The sequence below is a fragment of the Notolepis coatsorum genome (assembly GCF_963971535.1).
Source record: "Notolepis coatsorum genome assembly, chromosome: 1".
In the NCBI taxonomy this organism is placed as follows: Eukaryota; Metazoa; Chordata; class Actinopteri; order Aulopiformes; family Paralepididae; genus Notolepis; species Notolepis coatsorum.
The window spans coordinates 143,530,727-143,549,526 of record NC_140165.1 but is presented as its reverse complement, the minus strand read 5'-3'; the positions used below and the strand labels follow the sequence as shown (position 1 = coordinate 143,549,526).

The 18,800-nt window shown below is 42.5% G+C and overlaps 1 protein-coding gene across 1 annotated transcript in view; it reads right to left on the bottom strand.

Annotated features, from left to right (window-relative positions):
- The window catches only part of lrrc2 (leucine rich repeat containing 2), a gene marked incomplete at its 5' end in the record, with an annotated part of 32,640 nt that overhangs the window by 1,486 nt on the left and 12,354 nt on the right, over positions 1-18,800 (bottom strand). The window contains 3 exons of the mRNA XM_084317893.1: positions 2,735-2,880; positions 6,089-6,225; positions 13,871-14,027. Of these exons, the coding sequence (XP_084174019.1) occupies positions 2,735-2,880; positions 6,089-6,225; positions 13,871-14,027 (440 nt within the window). The remainder of the gene's footprint in view (positions 1-2,734; positions 2,881-6,088; positions 6,226-13,870; positions 14,028-18,800) is intronic.

Genomic DNA, 18,800 nt, shown 5'->3' with positions numbered 1-18,800 from the left:
CAACATTTGTGATGCCATCACACACATGGCATTTAAAGGGTACAAATAAAAAAATTCCTGCACCAGAATGCAGGAAATGAAGTCTTTGTAACAAAAAGATTCCTGGTGGGGGACCCCCAGACCCCCGCTTAAAAAGTGGCCTGACTGGGGCTATATTTCGCACTATATTTCCTGGCCTGAATGATTTCCCCAGTCCGGCCCTGGTTAAAAGCCTCCAATGCTTATTAGTGTGTGTGCGTTTGAACATTTGCATGTTTCAACCATACATTTAAAGACTTTTTATTTATTTATTTATTTTTTACACCGATACATACTAGTATCTATCATAGTATGTATTATACAAGATTTGAATCTTTTTGCAAATTTGTCTGGTTTGAATCCAAATTGGCAAACATTTATAGGGATTGGGTCTCTAAAAAACACTGCTTTTACACTGCCCTGTAGTCTGCCAATAAAGTGGACTAATGGGGACGTGGATTTGCTGGGAATCCATATGCCAACTAATCTGATAGAACTCTCAGAAATACATTTCCAAAGGAGACTATCAAAACTGGATAAGATACTACAGCAACTATTTTAATAAATTATTTGCTAACATCACAGTTTGTATACTTACCTAGTCCTGGCGAAGTTTTTCTTTAACTATACGATCAGAAGATATTTGATTTTATATGGAATGGAAAGCCAGATCAAATCAAACAAGCTTACCTTTACATTGAATATGAACTTGGAGGTGTACAATTATTAAATATTAAAATGTTAAATCTCTCTCTGAAAACATCACTAATCAGGAAGTTCTGTTCGAACCCTGGTTGGTTCTATAGTAAGCTACTTAAATGCGCTCATCCCCTTTTTAAGGATGGCCTTTTTGCTGTTTTGCAGCTTGATGCTATCCACTTTCAATTAGGGGTGTAAAGGTACACGTATCCGTACCGTACCGAACCGTTTCAGTGTGTACCGTACCGTACCGTACCGAACGGCTGTGTAGTGTACCGAACGAATACAATGGTATGTTAACCACTAACGACCGCCCACTGGAGGCTGTTTTTTTCACAATCTAATATAAGAATTATAATTGTTTAAAAAAAGTAGTTACTGCACACTACATCACCCCTGAATGGAACATGGAAAGCCAAACTTTGCCCCACTGTACCGAAAACCCATACAGAACCTTGACTTCAAAACCGAGGTATGTACCGTACCATGGTTTTTGTGTACCGTTACACCCCTACTTTCAATGGTTTAGAAAGCAAATGCATTTTGAATTGTCACCATTTTTAAGTGAATCTATACAAAGTTGGCTATAATTCCAGTATCACCCTCCAGACAAAGTAGATCAGATAGCTCAAGAGATCTTATGGTTTAATTTAAGTATATTAATGGAAATGGGGGGGAAAGTGTCAAGGTATTTAATAAACGAATGGTTTGCAGACCCTATATCAAGAATAATAAATGGTCCAAAAAGACAAAAATAAATAATGAAATCTACCGTTTTTATCTAAAAACCAAAGGTATATTTGATCAACCATATAAGATACAGCAAAAATGGGAACAACTTATTGATGTACACCTTCCTTGGCATTTGATATACAAGAATATATATAAAATAACACCTATATGCGAGCCTTCCAGCTGAAAGTACTGTACAGAATTTTGGCAACAAGGAGGATGTAAAAAATTTGGGGCATTGAACGGACAGATGAGTGTAGATTTTGTGTGGAAGAGACAGAAGATTTATTACACCTTTTTTGGTACTATCCTTACATAGTCTGTTTTTGGAATGGTGTGTAAAACTGGTTATCGAATTGCAATATCAGTTGTTATATTGATATACAGACTGTACTGTTATATGATTATTCTTTTGGGAAAAAGGTTCATTTTTAAAGCACAGTTTATTCATGAATTGCAGTTGGAGATATTCAAAAGGCAGGTATGGCATCACAGCATAATAGAGGGGCTATTGGTACAAGGTAATGACAGTCTAGAGGTGTTTAGGGATAGATGGAGTACACTTAGGGAGGCTAAAGAGTGTGGAATAAATATACAAGATATTTCTTAGTGGAGGATTAAGGGAGGCTGCCTTGGGGTTGCAGGGGCTTGATGTGCTTTCGTTTTTTTGCTGCATTGTGGCTTGTTCTGCCGTCGCCATTCGCGCACCGGGAATGCGTGCACGTGGTTGGTGTTTGGGTGGTCTGCTGTTGGGTATAGTTCTACCGATCCTCAACTTTAAATTTTTTTTTTAATTTTTTGTTATTTATGTAAGCCTGGGGGGGTATTCAGGATGCCGTGGAATTGGGGAGCAGGGGTGATGGGTGGGGTACTTACTGGAGTGTAGCAATATGATTTCATGTTATAATTTCTTGTGACATTTTTATGAAATGAAGAAATTACTATTTGATGAAATGCATCTACTGTATCTGCACCCCTTTTTAATAATAAAAAAATTATAATAATACAAAATAAAAATAAGGGGGTCAAAACATTTCTATGTCCTTCTTACCTGTAAGTTAACTATATATTAACCAACAGTTTCAGACACCCCATCAACATCTCAACATGTCCCCCTCAATATAGCTAATATGAAAGACAACCCCCTTCCCAAAATAGGTAAAAAAAACATGTATATATCCCTCTTACCTGTAACTATATATGAAATAATCTCCATAGCCTGGTTTGTGGCTTCTACCACCAATCCTGAACCCTCCCTCTCTGCTTTCTGATCTGTACCACCTACCTGTCCATGTCCTCTGGCAGGTCGGTGAGGACGTTGCTACTCATATCCAACAGCTGTAGGCTGATCATCCTCAGCGTACAGATAGGAATGGAGGCAAACCTGTTCTCCGCTATGTCCAGGTGAACCAGCTTCTTCAGACTGCTCAGCTAGATCAACAACATGGAACATCAGGTACAAACACGTCAGCCATGACCCAGTATTCATTCAGCAGAGGTGAGATTTATTATCCCCATCACACCCTCTCTCTCTCTCTCTCTCTCTCTCTCTCTCTCTCTCACACCAGAGAGAAGAGGACAGCTTTGACTGTCTACTGTGGTAGATACAACGCCACCCCCTCTCTCTTTAATCTCTCTCACCCATCTTTTCTTCACCCCTCCTTGATTGATTGATTGGACTTTCTATTAACAGATTGCAGAATGGGTACAATACAGTACAGCTCAATACACACACTTGTTAAGGGGATGCAGACCAGAGAAAGACTTTCGTCCTCCCATTCCTTCCTCTCTCTCTCTTTCATCTCCCCTTCCTCAACCCCCAATCCTTCACCTCCCCAGATGTCCAGTACATTGAGCCCCACCCTCTCCCGTTTGTATAAAGATGTTCCTCATTCAGTGGGGGTCCTCTCATTCCGTGTGTCCAAGCTAGTCACCTCATTGAGAGTCATCCAGCCAACTCTGACTATTTTTGTATTGATACTTTGACTGAGTTAATAAATTGTATTAACCGAGTCTCTTCTGACTGAGTAAGTTATTCAGCTCCAGCTACTTTCCACCACACTACCAGCAGGGGTGTAAAAAGTACCCAGAAATTATACTTAAGTGAAAGTATGGGTACCGTTTCAAAATCTGGCTAAAAACACACTTGAGTAAAAGTAAAAAAGTTTCTACTTTTAATTGTACTTAAGTACTGAAAAGTAAAAGGTAAAACTTTTTTTTTACTCCAGGACAATGACATGTTCCGATTCGTCCTCTTCATCACTCATGCTATCGTTTGTGGCCATCTTCTGTAGCTTGTCACTCTGACTGTCTATTCTTCTGATAGCAGGTGTTTAATCAATGATCCCCGCTTTCTAGTCTTGCACAAGGACCAATCAGCATGGGTATGGGCGGGTTAATCTTCCATTGATGGGGATTTGATTGGCTGTTTTTAAATATAGTGTGGCCGCAGGATTAATAACGTTAACATTAATTCGACCAGAGAAACAAATATACTAATTAAAATAGTTGGACCTGCTAGATTTGTACTTTGTAGGTCTGCATTTTAAATGTAAGGAGTAAAAAGTATGTTTTTTTTATCTGAAATGTAATTGAGTAAAAGTACAAGTATACAAACCTAATAATACTCAAGTAAAGTACAAATCCCCAAAACAGTACTTAAAACCTCTTAGCAAGCGCCCCCAAAATTGGCCATTTTAGTTTTCGTTTTTGAGGACTGCATACTTTTTTTGCAAACCAAAACAACATACTTTATACTTATAGCACATGCATGAGCCTGGTCTCTTTTGAAAGATGACATTCTGAAGTTTCTGATTCCAAAAAAAATAAATTCACTTTTAGTGCTAACGTAATAGAGTACCATAGGTCTGAACTTGAGTTGTAGAAAAACTTGTTACTCAAGTTTTTCTGTAGACCAGAGGTAGTATTTCCCCAGAAGGTGGTATGGCTTACAAATCCATACGGAGCCATAGCCTGAAGCCTTATGTAGTACATATCCAAATTTTATAAAGATCCATTCAGAAATGAGTGATTAGGAGTGATTTTGGTAAACTGTGTACAAAGAAAAACGCAGTTTTTTCAATTCATTCGGCTGTTTTTCTCTTCCTGTTTTCGGCTCGTTAGTTTTGTTTTTGTTTTTTAGATTCATATATCTCCATGTGGTGTTTCATTGGTAAGCCACACTCATTGGCTACAATGATCCACAATCATTTTCGAGATCGGATCTAGATTGACGGAACTACTGCAGCCTGAGTTGGGAGTGGTAGGCCTATTTTGCGCAATACCGAGAACCGCTCAATGGATTTTGTCACCTGAAAGGGCTATCCACAGGCAACAAATGGGGCTTTAATTCGATATATATATTGCATGACGAAATATGCACACCCGAGCCACTAGGGGTCGCCAAAGTTTCAAAAAGTCCGAAAAACGTCGCATATGTGGGACGTTGCATGCTAAGAGTATTGTAACGAAGTACAATTACACCCCTGACTACCAGTACACTACACACTCACTCACTCAAACTGGTCAGAATACTGCTTGACCTTACTCCAAGAACCCACCTCACCCCTGCCCACTTTGGTAAATGGTAAATGGCTGCTTTTTTATATAGCGCTTTTATCCAAAGCGCTTTACAATTTTGTTCCCCACATTTTATCCGTTCACTCACACATTCACACACCGACGGCAGAGGCAACCATGCAAGGTGCCAACCTGCTCATCGGGAGCAGTTAGGGGTTAAGTGTCTTGCTCAAGGACACATCGACACGCTGCCTGGGAGGAGCGGGAATCGAACCGGGAACCTCCGGATTGCCAGACGACTGCTCTACCTCCTGAGCCACTGTCGCCCCCCATTGACGACCTAGGATGGCTTAGAGTAGATGACAGAGTACAGCAACTTGCAATGGGCCTGGTCTACAAGATACACTACACCACTAAGGTACCCATGTACATGTCAAAATACTTCCCAAAGGTCAGTGAATACCACGACCACAACACCAAAGGGAGCTCCACAAATCATGTTAAACCCAGATTCGGCTCAAACAAGGGACTAAACACGTTTTGCAATTATGCCACATCAATGTGGAACGCCCTACCCACAGCTGTAAAGGAATGTGAATCACTACCCACCTTCAAAACCACTCTCAAAGAGCACCTACGGGAGACTGCAATTCGAAACTGGCCCCTGTAAATGTCCAAACCCAAGCCCCTCCAATGTACAGTTTACCCCCCACCCGCCTACCCAACACCCCCCCCACCCACCTCCAATGTAGTTTCCCCCCCACCCCACCCCACCTACCCAACCCCCCCACCTACCCAACCTCCTCCAATGTACAGTTTCTTCCCCCTCAAATGTATATACTCTCTTTTTAGACTCTTTTTGTACTCATAAACATTACTGTATATTTGTAGATCTGGTATGTCATAAATGTCTAGATGTAACAGTACTGTCTATCTGTATGTCATGTATGTCATAATGTTATGATGAATTGAAACCCTGATGTAAACAAGACAAAAGTCTTTCTCTGGTCTGCATCCCCTTAACAATTGTGTGTATTGAGCTGTACTGTATTGTACCCATTCTGCAATCTGTTAATAAAAATGTTCAATCAATCAATCAATCCCTCTTCCTTTTCTTCACCTCAAAGGGGAGCTCGGACAGGTTGTTGTTGCCCGTGAGTTCGAGTCTCTCCAGATTCTCACAGTTACCCAGCTCTGGTGGAACCCTGGACAACCGGTTATAGTTCACATTAAGCTCTTTCAACTGTGTCAGTGTTCCTAGAGGGAGAATGGGAAGGGGAGGGAGAGAAGTGGGGGGTGGGGAGGGAGAGGGAGGGAGAGAGAGTTGGACAGTTGATGATAGTTTGCTTTCAGTTCTGTCTACTGTGACATCTTACCTAGAGACGGAGGTAGGAGGGGAGTTATGGAAGGTTGGAGAGAAAATTAGAGGGGAGAGAGAGAAAGATTGAGAGAACATAGAGAGCTTATGTTGTCATTTTCATCAATGGCATATTGATGTATCTGTACATCCAGGTCACATGCCTTTAGGTCTAAATGAACAGGGCTAGACATTTTCAACTATATGTGTTAGTATTGTAGGATTTATTTTAATATTGTGCATTAGGATACACAATTGTGTTGTCTAAATTAACAATAAGGGTAAATATGAATCAATATGAATTCATTCATATTAAATATTCTTGCAATATAATAATAATAATAATAATAATAATAATAATAATAATAATAATAATAATAATAATAATAATAATAACAACTGGACTTTGGATATTTTTTTGCATGCAGGCAGACACACATGCGATGAGCGGCACACACACATGCAGTTAGTTGGGCGATTGAGTCTCTGCACATGACCCATCCCGTCGTCCTTCCCCCCAAGGGCAGCCGGGAGCAGATAGGGGCGTCGGCGAGGGGCCGCGCCAAGTGCCCCGGGGACCAATCCAAGTTCTCCTGTCCGTCTTCGTCAGGGACGAAACAGTTGTGCATGTTTTTCCATTGGGTTTCTCTTATTGGGGGGGAAACCCTTGCGAGCACGGGAACATGCAAACTCTACACAGAAGGGCCTGGGAGATACCCCACCTGGGTACCTGGCAACGCGGAAACCTGGTCTCCAAGCGGGAATCGAACCCTGGACCTTCTAGCTGTGAGGCAACAGTGTTAACCACTACACCACCGTGCCACCCCAATATGATCTTTGAAATATTTGATAATATTCATTACATACTGTATATAATACATAAATGACGGTGTCATTTTGATACTGTATCACACTTCACAATACCCTGCAATCCAATATGATGACAGGTGATTTTCCACACCTAAGGAGATGTGGTGACATACATTGTTATTGAAAGAAAAGCTCTTCTGAATGTCACCCCAGCCTACACCCTACACCTGGACCAACACCTGGACCTACACCTGGACCTACACCTGGACCTACACCCTACACCTGGACCTACAGCCTACACCTGGACCAACACCCTACACCTGGACCTACACCCTACACCTGGACCTACACCTGGACCTACACCTACACCTGGACCTACTGTACACCTGGATCTACACCTGGACCTACACCTGGACCTACACCTGGACCTACACCTACACCTGGACCTACACCCTACACCTGGACCTACACCTGGACCTACACCTGGACCTACACCTGGACCTACACCTACACCTGGACCCACACCCTACACCTGGACCTACACCCTACACCTGGACCTACACCTGGACCTACACCTGGACCTACACCTGGACCCACACCCTACACCTGGACCAACACCCTACACCTGGACCTACACCCTACACCTGGACCAACACCCTACACCTGGACCCAGGGGTGTAGCTGAAGATTCTGGGCCCCATGAAAAAATCTATTTGTGGGCAATCCATGCGAGCACGCGTAAGCATGGATTGCTTTTTTTGGGGCATTTATTTATTGATGAAAAGTTGAAAACGCATAATATGGTTTTTACTAGGGATGTCCCGATAAAAATGTTTTGCTCCCGATCCGATCCTGATCATGAAAAATAAATAAATAAAATATGCAATAATAAAAAGTAAAAAAAAATAAAATAGGTTTTTAAAAAAAATTCTATTTTTCTCCCATCCCAATTTCGCCTCGCCAATTCTTCCTTCAATTCTCCCCTCCCCTGTCTCGAACGTTGCTAGACTATGCCTCCCACTGGTCGGCTGCAGTGAGGACCAAGCCTTGCATCACGTGTCCCCTCCGGTACACGAGGAGGCAGCCTGTCGCATCTTTTCACCTGAACAGCGCAATCTCTCAGTGGCAAGGAGTAACGCGTGGGAGGCTCATGCTGCCCCCAATACTTCCTGATTCTGCTGTACAGGCGCACCAACCGACCTGTAGGAGTCGCTGTCCACAACGTCTAATCCCCACCCACTGGCTTTCCCACCCCTAACACTGCCAATTGTGTTAGTATGAACGACCAGCCAAGCCAGTAGCAACGGCGAGAGCTGGGCTCGAACCCAGCATCTCCTGCGTTAGTGGCGAGCACCTTGCCATTAGTAACCGATTTGACGCATTTTTGTCAGAAACTGGCGAAGCGAGACTGTTGCCTCAATAGTCCCTCGAGGGGCTCGAGGTGGCTCGAGCGCCGGTGGCTCACATTACATTCACCCTGAATGTTGACGTTATCCTGGTGAAAAGTTAACTTCATTCAAGCGAGGCAATGCAACCGGAGTAATCTAAAAACTCCGCCTCCAACCTGCTGCTTCATGAGAGCAATGGCGCCATCGTCTGTAAAAATCAGGTGACTGCAAGTTCTGCAACTAGTGGATGTCCCTCATCCTTGACATAAATCATTTGATGTATAATTAAATCAAAGGAAATGCGTTTGTTTTGGCAAAATTCTTCTGCTCTGTGTGACAATAAATAAATGAATGATGATATGCAATTTAAAGCCAAAACTAAGTCCTCAGTATGAGTTTAAGACGTGAACATGGTCATGTTCGACACGGCTGGCAAACACGACCCAGACCGAGCGAACGGCTAACAGCGAAGAGACTATCATGCGCCGAGAACGTCGCGGTAGCCAACGCCGAAGGTACGGGACCAGCGTTAACATGAAGGCTAACGAGGCTTCACCAAGGCCACAGGACTGTGGAAAGAACCAGCAGACTAGGCCTAGCCCAAAAACAAACGGCCCCAAAACTGTTGGAAAGAAAAATGCTAACCTCACACAGAAAATAGACTGCATACTGATTGGAGATTCCATAACAAGGTATGTGGAGATGGCAAACACAGAAAATATCTGTCTAGACAATACAACTGTGAAAGAGCTAGCCGAAAAACTTCCAACACTAATCAGACCAGGAATAACAAAAATTGTCATTCACTCTGGATCGTTTGACATCCTGCGAAAGAAGACTGGCACAGAGACTTTGAAAGACGATTTCACACGTTTAATGAACACACTAGACAAACATCAGTCTGTGTACACAAACACTGATGTGTCCATCAGTGGACCAATTGCATGCTTTCGCAGAGGACAGGAAGCATTCAGTCGACTCCTAAATTTTAATTCATGGTTAGGGGCTGCATGTCTCGTACACGGCCTGAAATTCATTGACAACTTCAATGTTTTCTGGAATAACCCAGAACGTTTTCAAAGAAATGGCTTCTTCCCAAATCGCTTAGGTTCAAAGCTCCTATCAGCAAACATGCGTCATGCCTTGATGGCCTCCAAGAATATTAAGCTCACACCAGCACGAGAGATAGTCATGAAGGACACAATCTCACCACGAAGTACAGCACAAGACGTCCCCCCCCCCCCCCCCCCCCCCCCATATCACACAAGGCCATCTCGTCTGATCAAATGTCCCCGAAAGCACAGTGCAGTCAGTACGGTACAGTATAGCACAATTACCATGCCATCTCTAAAAACATACAAGTAATCATAACTAGCCAATGGCATGGTGAAAAATATACGCCACCAATGCGTTTACCTGCTATTAACCTCAGGGCCATCACGGTCAAACCAAAGCAGACCTCCTCTAAAGAAGTCCAACAAATAAAATTAGCTTTCCTAAATGTCAGATCACTGAATAATAAAACATTCTTAGTAAATGATCTGATTAAAGAAAATAACTTAGATTGCATCTGCCTAGTAGAGACATGGCTAAATAATGACACAGCTACATCAATAATGATAGAAGCTTGTCCACCAGACTATAACTTTTTTCAAATACCCAGAAAAAATAAAAGGGGCGGAGGAGTTGCAGCAATCTTCTCCTCAAAACTCTTGTTTAGAATCACAGAACTAGGCGAGTTCATGTCAATGGAATATCTTGCCATTGAACTAAAAACAGAATCAACTATTATTGTCACAATATACCGCCCGCCTAGACACTCACCAATATTTATACAGGAGCTCTCTGAACTGATCTCACTATGTGTTACCGGATATGATAAGGTGATCCTAAATGGAGACCTGAACATCCATTTTAATAAGAAAACAGACTCCAAAACTATGGAACTAAAAAATCTACTGGATAGCTTTGACCTAATACAGCATATAACAAATGCAACTCACCGGCTTGGGAATACACTAGACTTAGTTATAACAACAACTGGGCTAAGCATAACAAATATCTCAATAACTGAATTACCTCTCTCCGACCATCACTGTATATTTTTTGATACTCAAATAACCCTTACTAAAACAAAAAAATAAATCATAGTTAAAAAGAGGCTCCTAAACGACAAAGCTGAATCAAAGTTCATTGATCTTATCAGACTACATGAACCACACAATCATGACAGCTCTCTAAATGAAATGGTAGAAAATCTCAATGATGCAATGTCATCTATATTAAATTCTGTCGCCCCATTAAAAACGAAAAAGAAGAAAACTAGAGCCTCGCCCTGGTTAAACTATAATACGGTCAACAAAGAAAAAAGGAAATGTCGTGCAGCGGAGCGAAAATGGAGAAAAACAAAAACCACCATATGCTGTGATATAACAAAGATGCTTTAACTGCTTATAATAAAACCATCCGCTTAGCAAGGAAAGATTACTTCTCTAAAATCATTACAGAAAATGCTGGAAACTCCAGAATCCTCTTTTCCACTATTAATGTACTACTCAACACTGCCCCTACACCTCCTCAGTCATCAACGATTAAATGTGAAGAACTTGCACTATTCTTTAACAACAAAATAACCTTGATCAGGGCCAGCATTACTCATGATGGAAATAAAGTTGATTGCGGCAAACCGTGCAATGTAACCATGAGAAGTTTCACATGCATCACATTAGATGTACTCTGCAAAACTGTCTCAGAATGTAACTCCTCCACCTCAGACATTGACCCTATACCTACAGCTTTCTTCAAACGGGTATTTAATAGTGTTTCAAGCCCTGTGCTAGATATCATAAACACTTCCCTTAGGACTGGTATTTTCCCGGATGCCTTTAAAACAGCAGTTGTAAAGCCATTACTAAAAAAACCTAACTTGGATAGTAATGAAATGGCAAATTATCGTCCAATATCCAACCTACCATTCATTAGTAAAGTACTTGAAAAGATAGTTTCAGTTCAAATAAATTCCTTTCTTGAAGAAAACAACATCTTAGAAGAATTTCAGTCAGGATTCAGAAAATATCACAGCACTGAAACTGCCCTCACCAAAATAATCAGTGACCTCAGACTAAACTCTGACGAGAATAAGATCTCCATCCTTATCCTGTTAGATCTCAGTGCAGCATTTGATACAATCGATCACGATATTCTAATCGATCGTCTTGAAAACCATGTCGGTTTCTCAGACCATGTGCTGGGCTGGTTTAAAACATACATCAGAGGGAGGAAATTCTATGTTAAACTAGGAGATCACATGTCTGATATATACGACAACAACTATGGAGTTGCACAAGGGAGTTGCTTAGGTCCTTTACTCTTCTCCCTTTACATGTTACCGCTGGGTGATATCATCAGAGAACATAATGTAGATTTCCATAGCTATGCGGATGATACACAACTGTACATATCTGCCGAACCAAATGATACAGCGATTAGCTCCATTACAGACTGCTTACTGGCAATAAATAAATGGATGAGTAAGAACTTCCTGAAACTAAACGAGAACAAAACTGAAATTCTAATTATCGGCTCCAAAACTAAAAAAGAAACATTAATAAAGAACCTGGGGGGACTAACCCCTTGGATCAAATCTGAGGTCACTAGTCTTGGGGTTATCATAGATTCAGAACTGAACTTCAATTCTCATATTAGCAAAGTGACGAAAACATCGTTCTTCCATCTCAGAAATATAGAAAAAGTACGACCATTTATTAATCAGAACGATGCTGAGAAGCTAATTCATGCATTCATATCTAGCCGGTTAGACTACTGTAATGCACTTTTCACAGGTCTCCCTAAGAAAACCACAGAGAGGCTTCAGCTAATCCAAAACTCTGCAGCCCGACTGCTAACTAGAACCAAAAGGAGAGAGCACATTAGTCCAGTCCTAGCCGCTTTACACTGGCTTCCTGTAACATTTAGAATTGACTTTAAGGTCCTTCTCCTTACATACAAAGCTCTAAATGGACAGGGACCTAGCTACATCGCCAACACTCTAATAAATTACACACCAGCAAGAACACTGCGATCATCAGCTGCTGGACTACTAGAGGCTCCCAGAAGCAGTCAAAAGAGGATCGGTAATGCAGCCTTTATCAACTATGCCCCAAAACTATGGAACAAACTACCCCAAAACATCAGGGAAGCCAACTCGCTAGACATCTTTAAAAGACAGCTTAAAACCTATCTCTTTGCTCAGGCATTTCACTGATAGATATCTGCTACCACCTAGTGGCAAGAGGAAACATCAGGGATATCCTGACACAACTTGTATTTATTCTTACCCTGCCTACTCTTTTACACTGCCTATCAAATTCATGTGTCGGTTATTGCACTTTTTACTTCTTACTGATGACTATTTTTAAACTGAATCATTTTAAACTATTCTTATTATTTGCTAGATCCAAATGTGAAACACTGATTATTTATGACTATTTTTAAACTGAATCATTTTATTCTTATTATTTGCTAGATCCAAATGTGAAACACTGTGATTATTTGTTCATGAACTACAGGAGTATTACTGAATAGAGAGCCTATTAGGATGCTAGATCCTAATGTGAAACACTGTGATTTGCCATATCTTGCTATGCTCGCTCATGCCTGTATTTTTTATGTCCGTTCTATTTTATAATTTTTTGACTATTTTTAAACTGAATCATTTTAAACTATTTTTACTATTTGTGTTACTGAAAACTGTAAGCGGAGAGCCTATTGGGATGCTAGATCCTAATGTGAAACACTGTGATTCTACCCGTCTATCTTTTTATGCTCGCTTATGCCTGTATTTTTTACTGTTGTGAAGCACTTTGAACTGCAACCTCTGTATGAAAAGTGCTATACAAATAAAGTTATTATTATTATGTTTGTTGAATAAAATAAAAAAAGCAAAAAAAAAAAATGATATTTTTTTTGATCCCGATCTTCTGAAAATCACGTGATCGGCCCTCGATCCCGATCACGTGATCGGATCGGGACATCCCTAGTTCTTACCTATACATTCGGATCAGCAGTTCAGCACCTACACCTGGACCTACACCTGGACCTTCACCTGGACCTACACCTGGACCTACACCCTACACCTGGACCAACACCTGGACCTACACCTGGACCTACACCCTACACCTGGACCAACACCTGGACCTACACCTGGACCTACACCTGGACCAACACCTGGACCAACACCTGGACCAACACCTGGACCTGGACCTACACCCTACACCCGGACCTACACCTGGACCTACACCTGGACCTACACCCTACACCCGGACCTACACTTTACACCTGGACCTACCGATCTCTGGAGGGAGCTCCGTGATGACGTTCTTGGGGATCTCCAGCACTGTGAGTTCAGTGAACATGGCCAGGTAGTCGGGCAGCCGCCAGATCTTCGTCTTCATGATGTGCCATTCTTTAAGATGGGTCATCCACTGCAGGTCGTCGGGAAAGTCCTGAGACCAGAACAGATGACAAACGGAGGGTTGGCCACAGGGTTGGGATCAATTTATTTTGTTATTAATATTTTTAAGGGATCGATTCACTCTCAATTACAGTCAAGGGAGTGGATTTTCTCTCAAAGTCAAAGATTGAAAGAAAAAATATTGGCATGAAAAGCGAGCTTGCCAGGTTATAATGGAGTGGCATAGTAGGTAAGAGTAATAGTAATATGTTACTATTATGTATATGTGGTACTCTCAAGAATAATGTGCATATCTTGTGTAATTTTTGCAATTGTTTATATCTAATTATCATTAGAAGAATTGTGGTAGACTTCATGTTGCCAGCTGCACGCTAATATAATTAACTAAGTTCACATTTACTGTGAGGAGGAGAATAGGTTATACAGGAAGTGAAGGGCGGAAATTAGTTCAGGTGATGCGCCAGGTCCCCCTAAGGTGACGGTTTCTGCCCTCTCCCCCTAATGAGACGCAATTTTGTAAAGTTTGGTTAGAGCTAATAATTCAGGTAAAGGAATATTTCCCATGAAGTTTAAGAGCAGTCTTAAACTACGACAAGTAAGTTTAATGGTAAAAGTATGTTTATCTATGGTGTTCATTGAACTAGTGGGATTTGTGACGTGTGACGGCCAGTTGTTTCAATGGTACCATGTGATAGTACTGGCACTACTAGTACTGTTATACAGGTGGCAAAGACTCCAGTCACCAAAGGAGAAATATGGTTAGATCACCTCTCTGTCTCCCTACTCCTCTCTCTTTCTCCCAGCTCTCCCCCCTCTCTCTCTTTGTTTATCACCTCTCTGTCTCTCTACTCTTCATCGCTCTCCCTCAGCTTCCCCTCTCTCTCTCTCTTTATCACAAATCAAATCAAATCAAATCAAATTGATTTGTAAGGCCCGACAACACACGTTAATGTCCCCATGGGCCGGACACGTCTTCTTTAAACAGGTCAAGAAGAAACATAACAATAAGTCAAGAACAAAACAAGAACACCATAAGGTCCAACAAATTGAAAATAAATGCAAAATAAATGAATGAATGCAAACACTCCCAGACATACCCCACGCGAAGGTAAGGAAAAACTCACTAAAACCTAGTGTAGCAGTCTGAAAAATATTGTATATTATTCAGGACTGCTGACTGGTGTTTTATATCCCTTTTGTACACAAAGACATTCTAACTAGTTTCATTGATACTCACACGAACAATGACACAAGCGTCCCCTTCATAAGAGCACTGGAATATGGATTATAAATGACAGTACTGGATCATATTCTACAATGCGTCTCCCCTTGTGACTGGCAGGCGGGACCAGCAGGGGGCGGTAGCAGGCAGAGAGTGGCGGAGAGAGTTGGGAGGTGATATATGGAGGAGGCAAGCGGAAGCCGTCCTCTTCGGCAGTGAACTTGGACAACGAGTAGTCGCAGCTAACGGGGGCTCTGGAGAGCCCTGTTGCTGACGTTATGCCAGAGGGCCCCGTGAGATAGCAACGGGTGATAACAAGTACTGGCTAGTGGACACGATATCCTAGCAGTACCAGCGATAGTATACGAACAATTAGTGCAGAGCCAGGCACTAGCAATCGGGTTATGATAGTTACTGTGTGCGGTATAAGTAACGTACGGTTAACCAAGTATCCAAGTCTTTAACCACCGAGTTATAGTAGTTACAGTGTGCGGTATAGAGTGCGCGCACCAGGACGAGCGTGGGCCAACAACCATTCTGCTCCGGCTGACTTCGACCAGACCTGCACCCGGCTGCCTGCATTCAGCCTGCTCCGGCGGACTTCACTCAGACCTGCACCAGGCTGCCTGCGGCTTACGGGAGTTCCTCCCATCCAGCAGGGGTCGTCATCGCTCAGCACACGCTCTCAGCCGGCGCTGCCTCTCTGCCCAGCTCCGCCTGCTAACATCCTAGCCGAGAGCGTTCAACGCCATCTTGCCTCCCGGACAACAGTGGAGTGGCGAGGCGGCCATTTCGGATGAGTACAAATGAGCATTGATGCTCCCGATTCCTTATACAATACACAGTGTGGTGCAGCCTGCGGGCGAAAGTAACGTTGCTACTACCATTCCATAGGGGTACCCCGAACAATATATGCCGGCATTAAGATAGGACTTTACTGGTATTTTGTGGGCTCACTCTTTTGTTTCATTCCTTTTCTTTGAGCGTGATAAGGTGTGTGTTTCATAATATTTCCCGTTCAGTGAATCCTTCTATTTGCCTCCCCTATGTTCCCCCTTCCTTCCCCATATTACCGACCTGGAGCAGTATATGTAATCCCTTAGAGAAGGTAGATACTGTGTTCAGCCCAGACGTGGGCAGCACTTAGTCTGGGTACCGTGAGAGCACTTGGTGCCTGGGTGTAATTATATAATTGATTTATGCCAGTGTAATCATTGTGTGTTGATACCCATGCTGCAATAATCACCAGACGTAGCATTGTTGTAACTAGGCCACGTTACAATAACACTCATCCAGAACGGGAGCACTGTGTGTGTGTCTTTATTGAGCCTAACCCTAACCCTTTGATGCGGGTAATATATCCATTATTAACCCCTTCCTATTCAACATTCCATTTCCCACTGTAAGGTTTCTGGTGTTACTGAGGGAGGGTACTGCTTGCGGGGGAACCAAGTTATTTCTTTACCATCCAGTCATTAGGGGTGGGGGGGCTAAGGAGACAATTGTGGAGGGTGAGGGTGTGTTGGGGAGTACTGCTGACTGCCCAAGAGAGAGGGAGGAAGACCAGAGTACCGGACCAGGTTTGTAAATCCTGGGCCTCATACACTCCCACTGCCAGCCTCCAGTTGACGCTCCGGACCCCAAAGACGGAGGTGCAGCTGGCCAGAGTGCTACTGTGTCTCGCTACCTAGTGACCGTGCACCACAGTTCCCACGAAGCAGGGATAATCCACCCTGCTACACTAGCAATAGGAAAAAATGCACCACAGGCAGTGTGGAGGAGAGAAACCTTAGAAGGGCCATTCAAGGGGGGGCCTGTACTGGCGCTCCCTCCTCATTGCGCGTTCGTATCGAGCGTGATTATTCTGGACGTTACCCATAATTGTGTGTGTAAGCAGGGTGCAGAGTTGACCATTTAAGCATAGCGCGATTAATCACTGTTAATTGGATGCCAGGGTTCAATGTACATGATTGCTGTTCAAGTGCACCTGCAAGGTCAGGTTTATTTGTCACACGCAACATCATACCGGTAAGATGAGCAGTGGAATGTTTATCCACTGGCTCTTATAATGTATACAATAAGCAAATGTCCCAAACTATAAATAAGAACAACAATAAAATGATAACAGAATTATGTAGCTGATGTATTTATTTATTCCAAGTCATTTGCAGTGTGTGTAGTGCTATTATTTATTTTTCCGACATCAAATAATGTAATTTCTTATCGTACAAATATAGTCATATTTATTTTAATTATGATTAAGTAATTAATTCCAAGGAGGCCTGTAGCGTTGACATGAAGGAATCACTATGAGAACACAGTCTGTCAAGTTAATAAAAATTTCAATTAGTCAATCAATCATAAGAGTGCTCCTCAGCACTCTTAAATTTGCTCTCAGCCACGCTCAAATCTGATCTCAGGAAAATTTGGGGACTCGCGCTCGCAGCCCTAATATGTCTTAAATGGGCAGAAATCTGCCTAAGAGGAAATTTTTGGTCGTAAATTCGTTCGGGAATGAGACCCATTAATCTAAAGGTCAGTCCCCGACCAGGTGAGATCAGGGTAGGTTGAAGGAGAGAGAGAAAAGATGGGTCTTAAGCAGGGATTTAAAAGCTTCGACAGAGCAGGCGTCCCTGACGACGGCAGGTCATTTGTTCCACAGGTAGGGAGCACAGTAGACAAAGGCTCTGAGGCTGGTGGATTTCTTTTTAACCCTAGGAATCGATAGAAGCTCCGCATTTTGTGAGCACAGAGCACGAGCGGGCGAGTATCGGGAGATGAGATTGGATAGATAGAGCCAGGCCCGGACTGGCCATCGGGTGGCCTGGCCTGCACAGTTAAAAAAAAAATTACATATATAAAAAAAAAAAAAAAAAAAAAAAAAAAAATTATTATTATTTTTACTTTTTTTGCCAGGCCATTGTTTCTAGTTGTGGCGGCGCGGCGCGATAGTTAGATAACCTAGATGGGTGGGGAACAACCAGGATTTCACTGTCTGCGACAGAGTTGGAGAACTATCTGACTCTCTCTCTCCCTCACGCGGATCACACACACACAATGGAGCCGTGCTGCCGCTTGTGATTGGTGGAGGCGGGACCAGGCGATACAACTGATTGACAGCGGAGGCGGCGAATGGAATGGCAGACGGCACTCAGATGCAGAATAACAGCCAGGCAGTGAGCCAGGTAGTGAGGGACTCGGGAGAGATACAGTAGAGCGAAAGTCAATTAACGTTGATGTCAAGATGGACAGTGGAAGAAAGAGAAAGGGTGGAGGAGAGAGGGATAAAACAAAGAAAAAGAAAGGCCCTTACAGGAGAGAGTGGTTAACTGTATTATAATAGTAAATAGAAAAATATGTTGTGCTCTTGCTTTTTTCTTTTTGAAGGTGGAGAGAGTAGCATTGCTAGTGCCACAACCGTTTTATTTGAGGTCCATAACAGTATTTGATTTGATTTTATTTGATTTTATTACGGATCCCCATTAGCTGTTGCCATGGCAACCAGCTAGTCTTCCTGGGGTCCACACAAAAAACATACAAAAACAATTATTGCAAAACAGAATTATTAAAAGCCAGTACTCA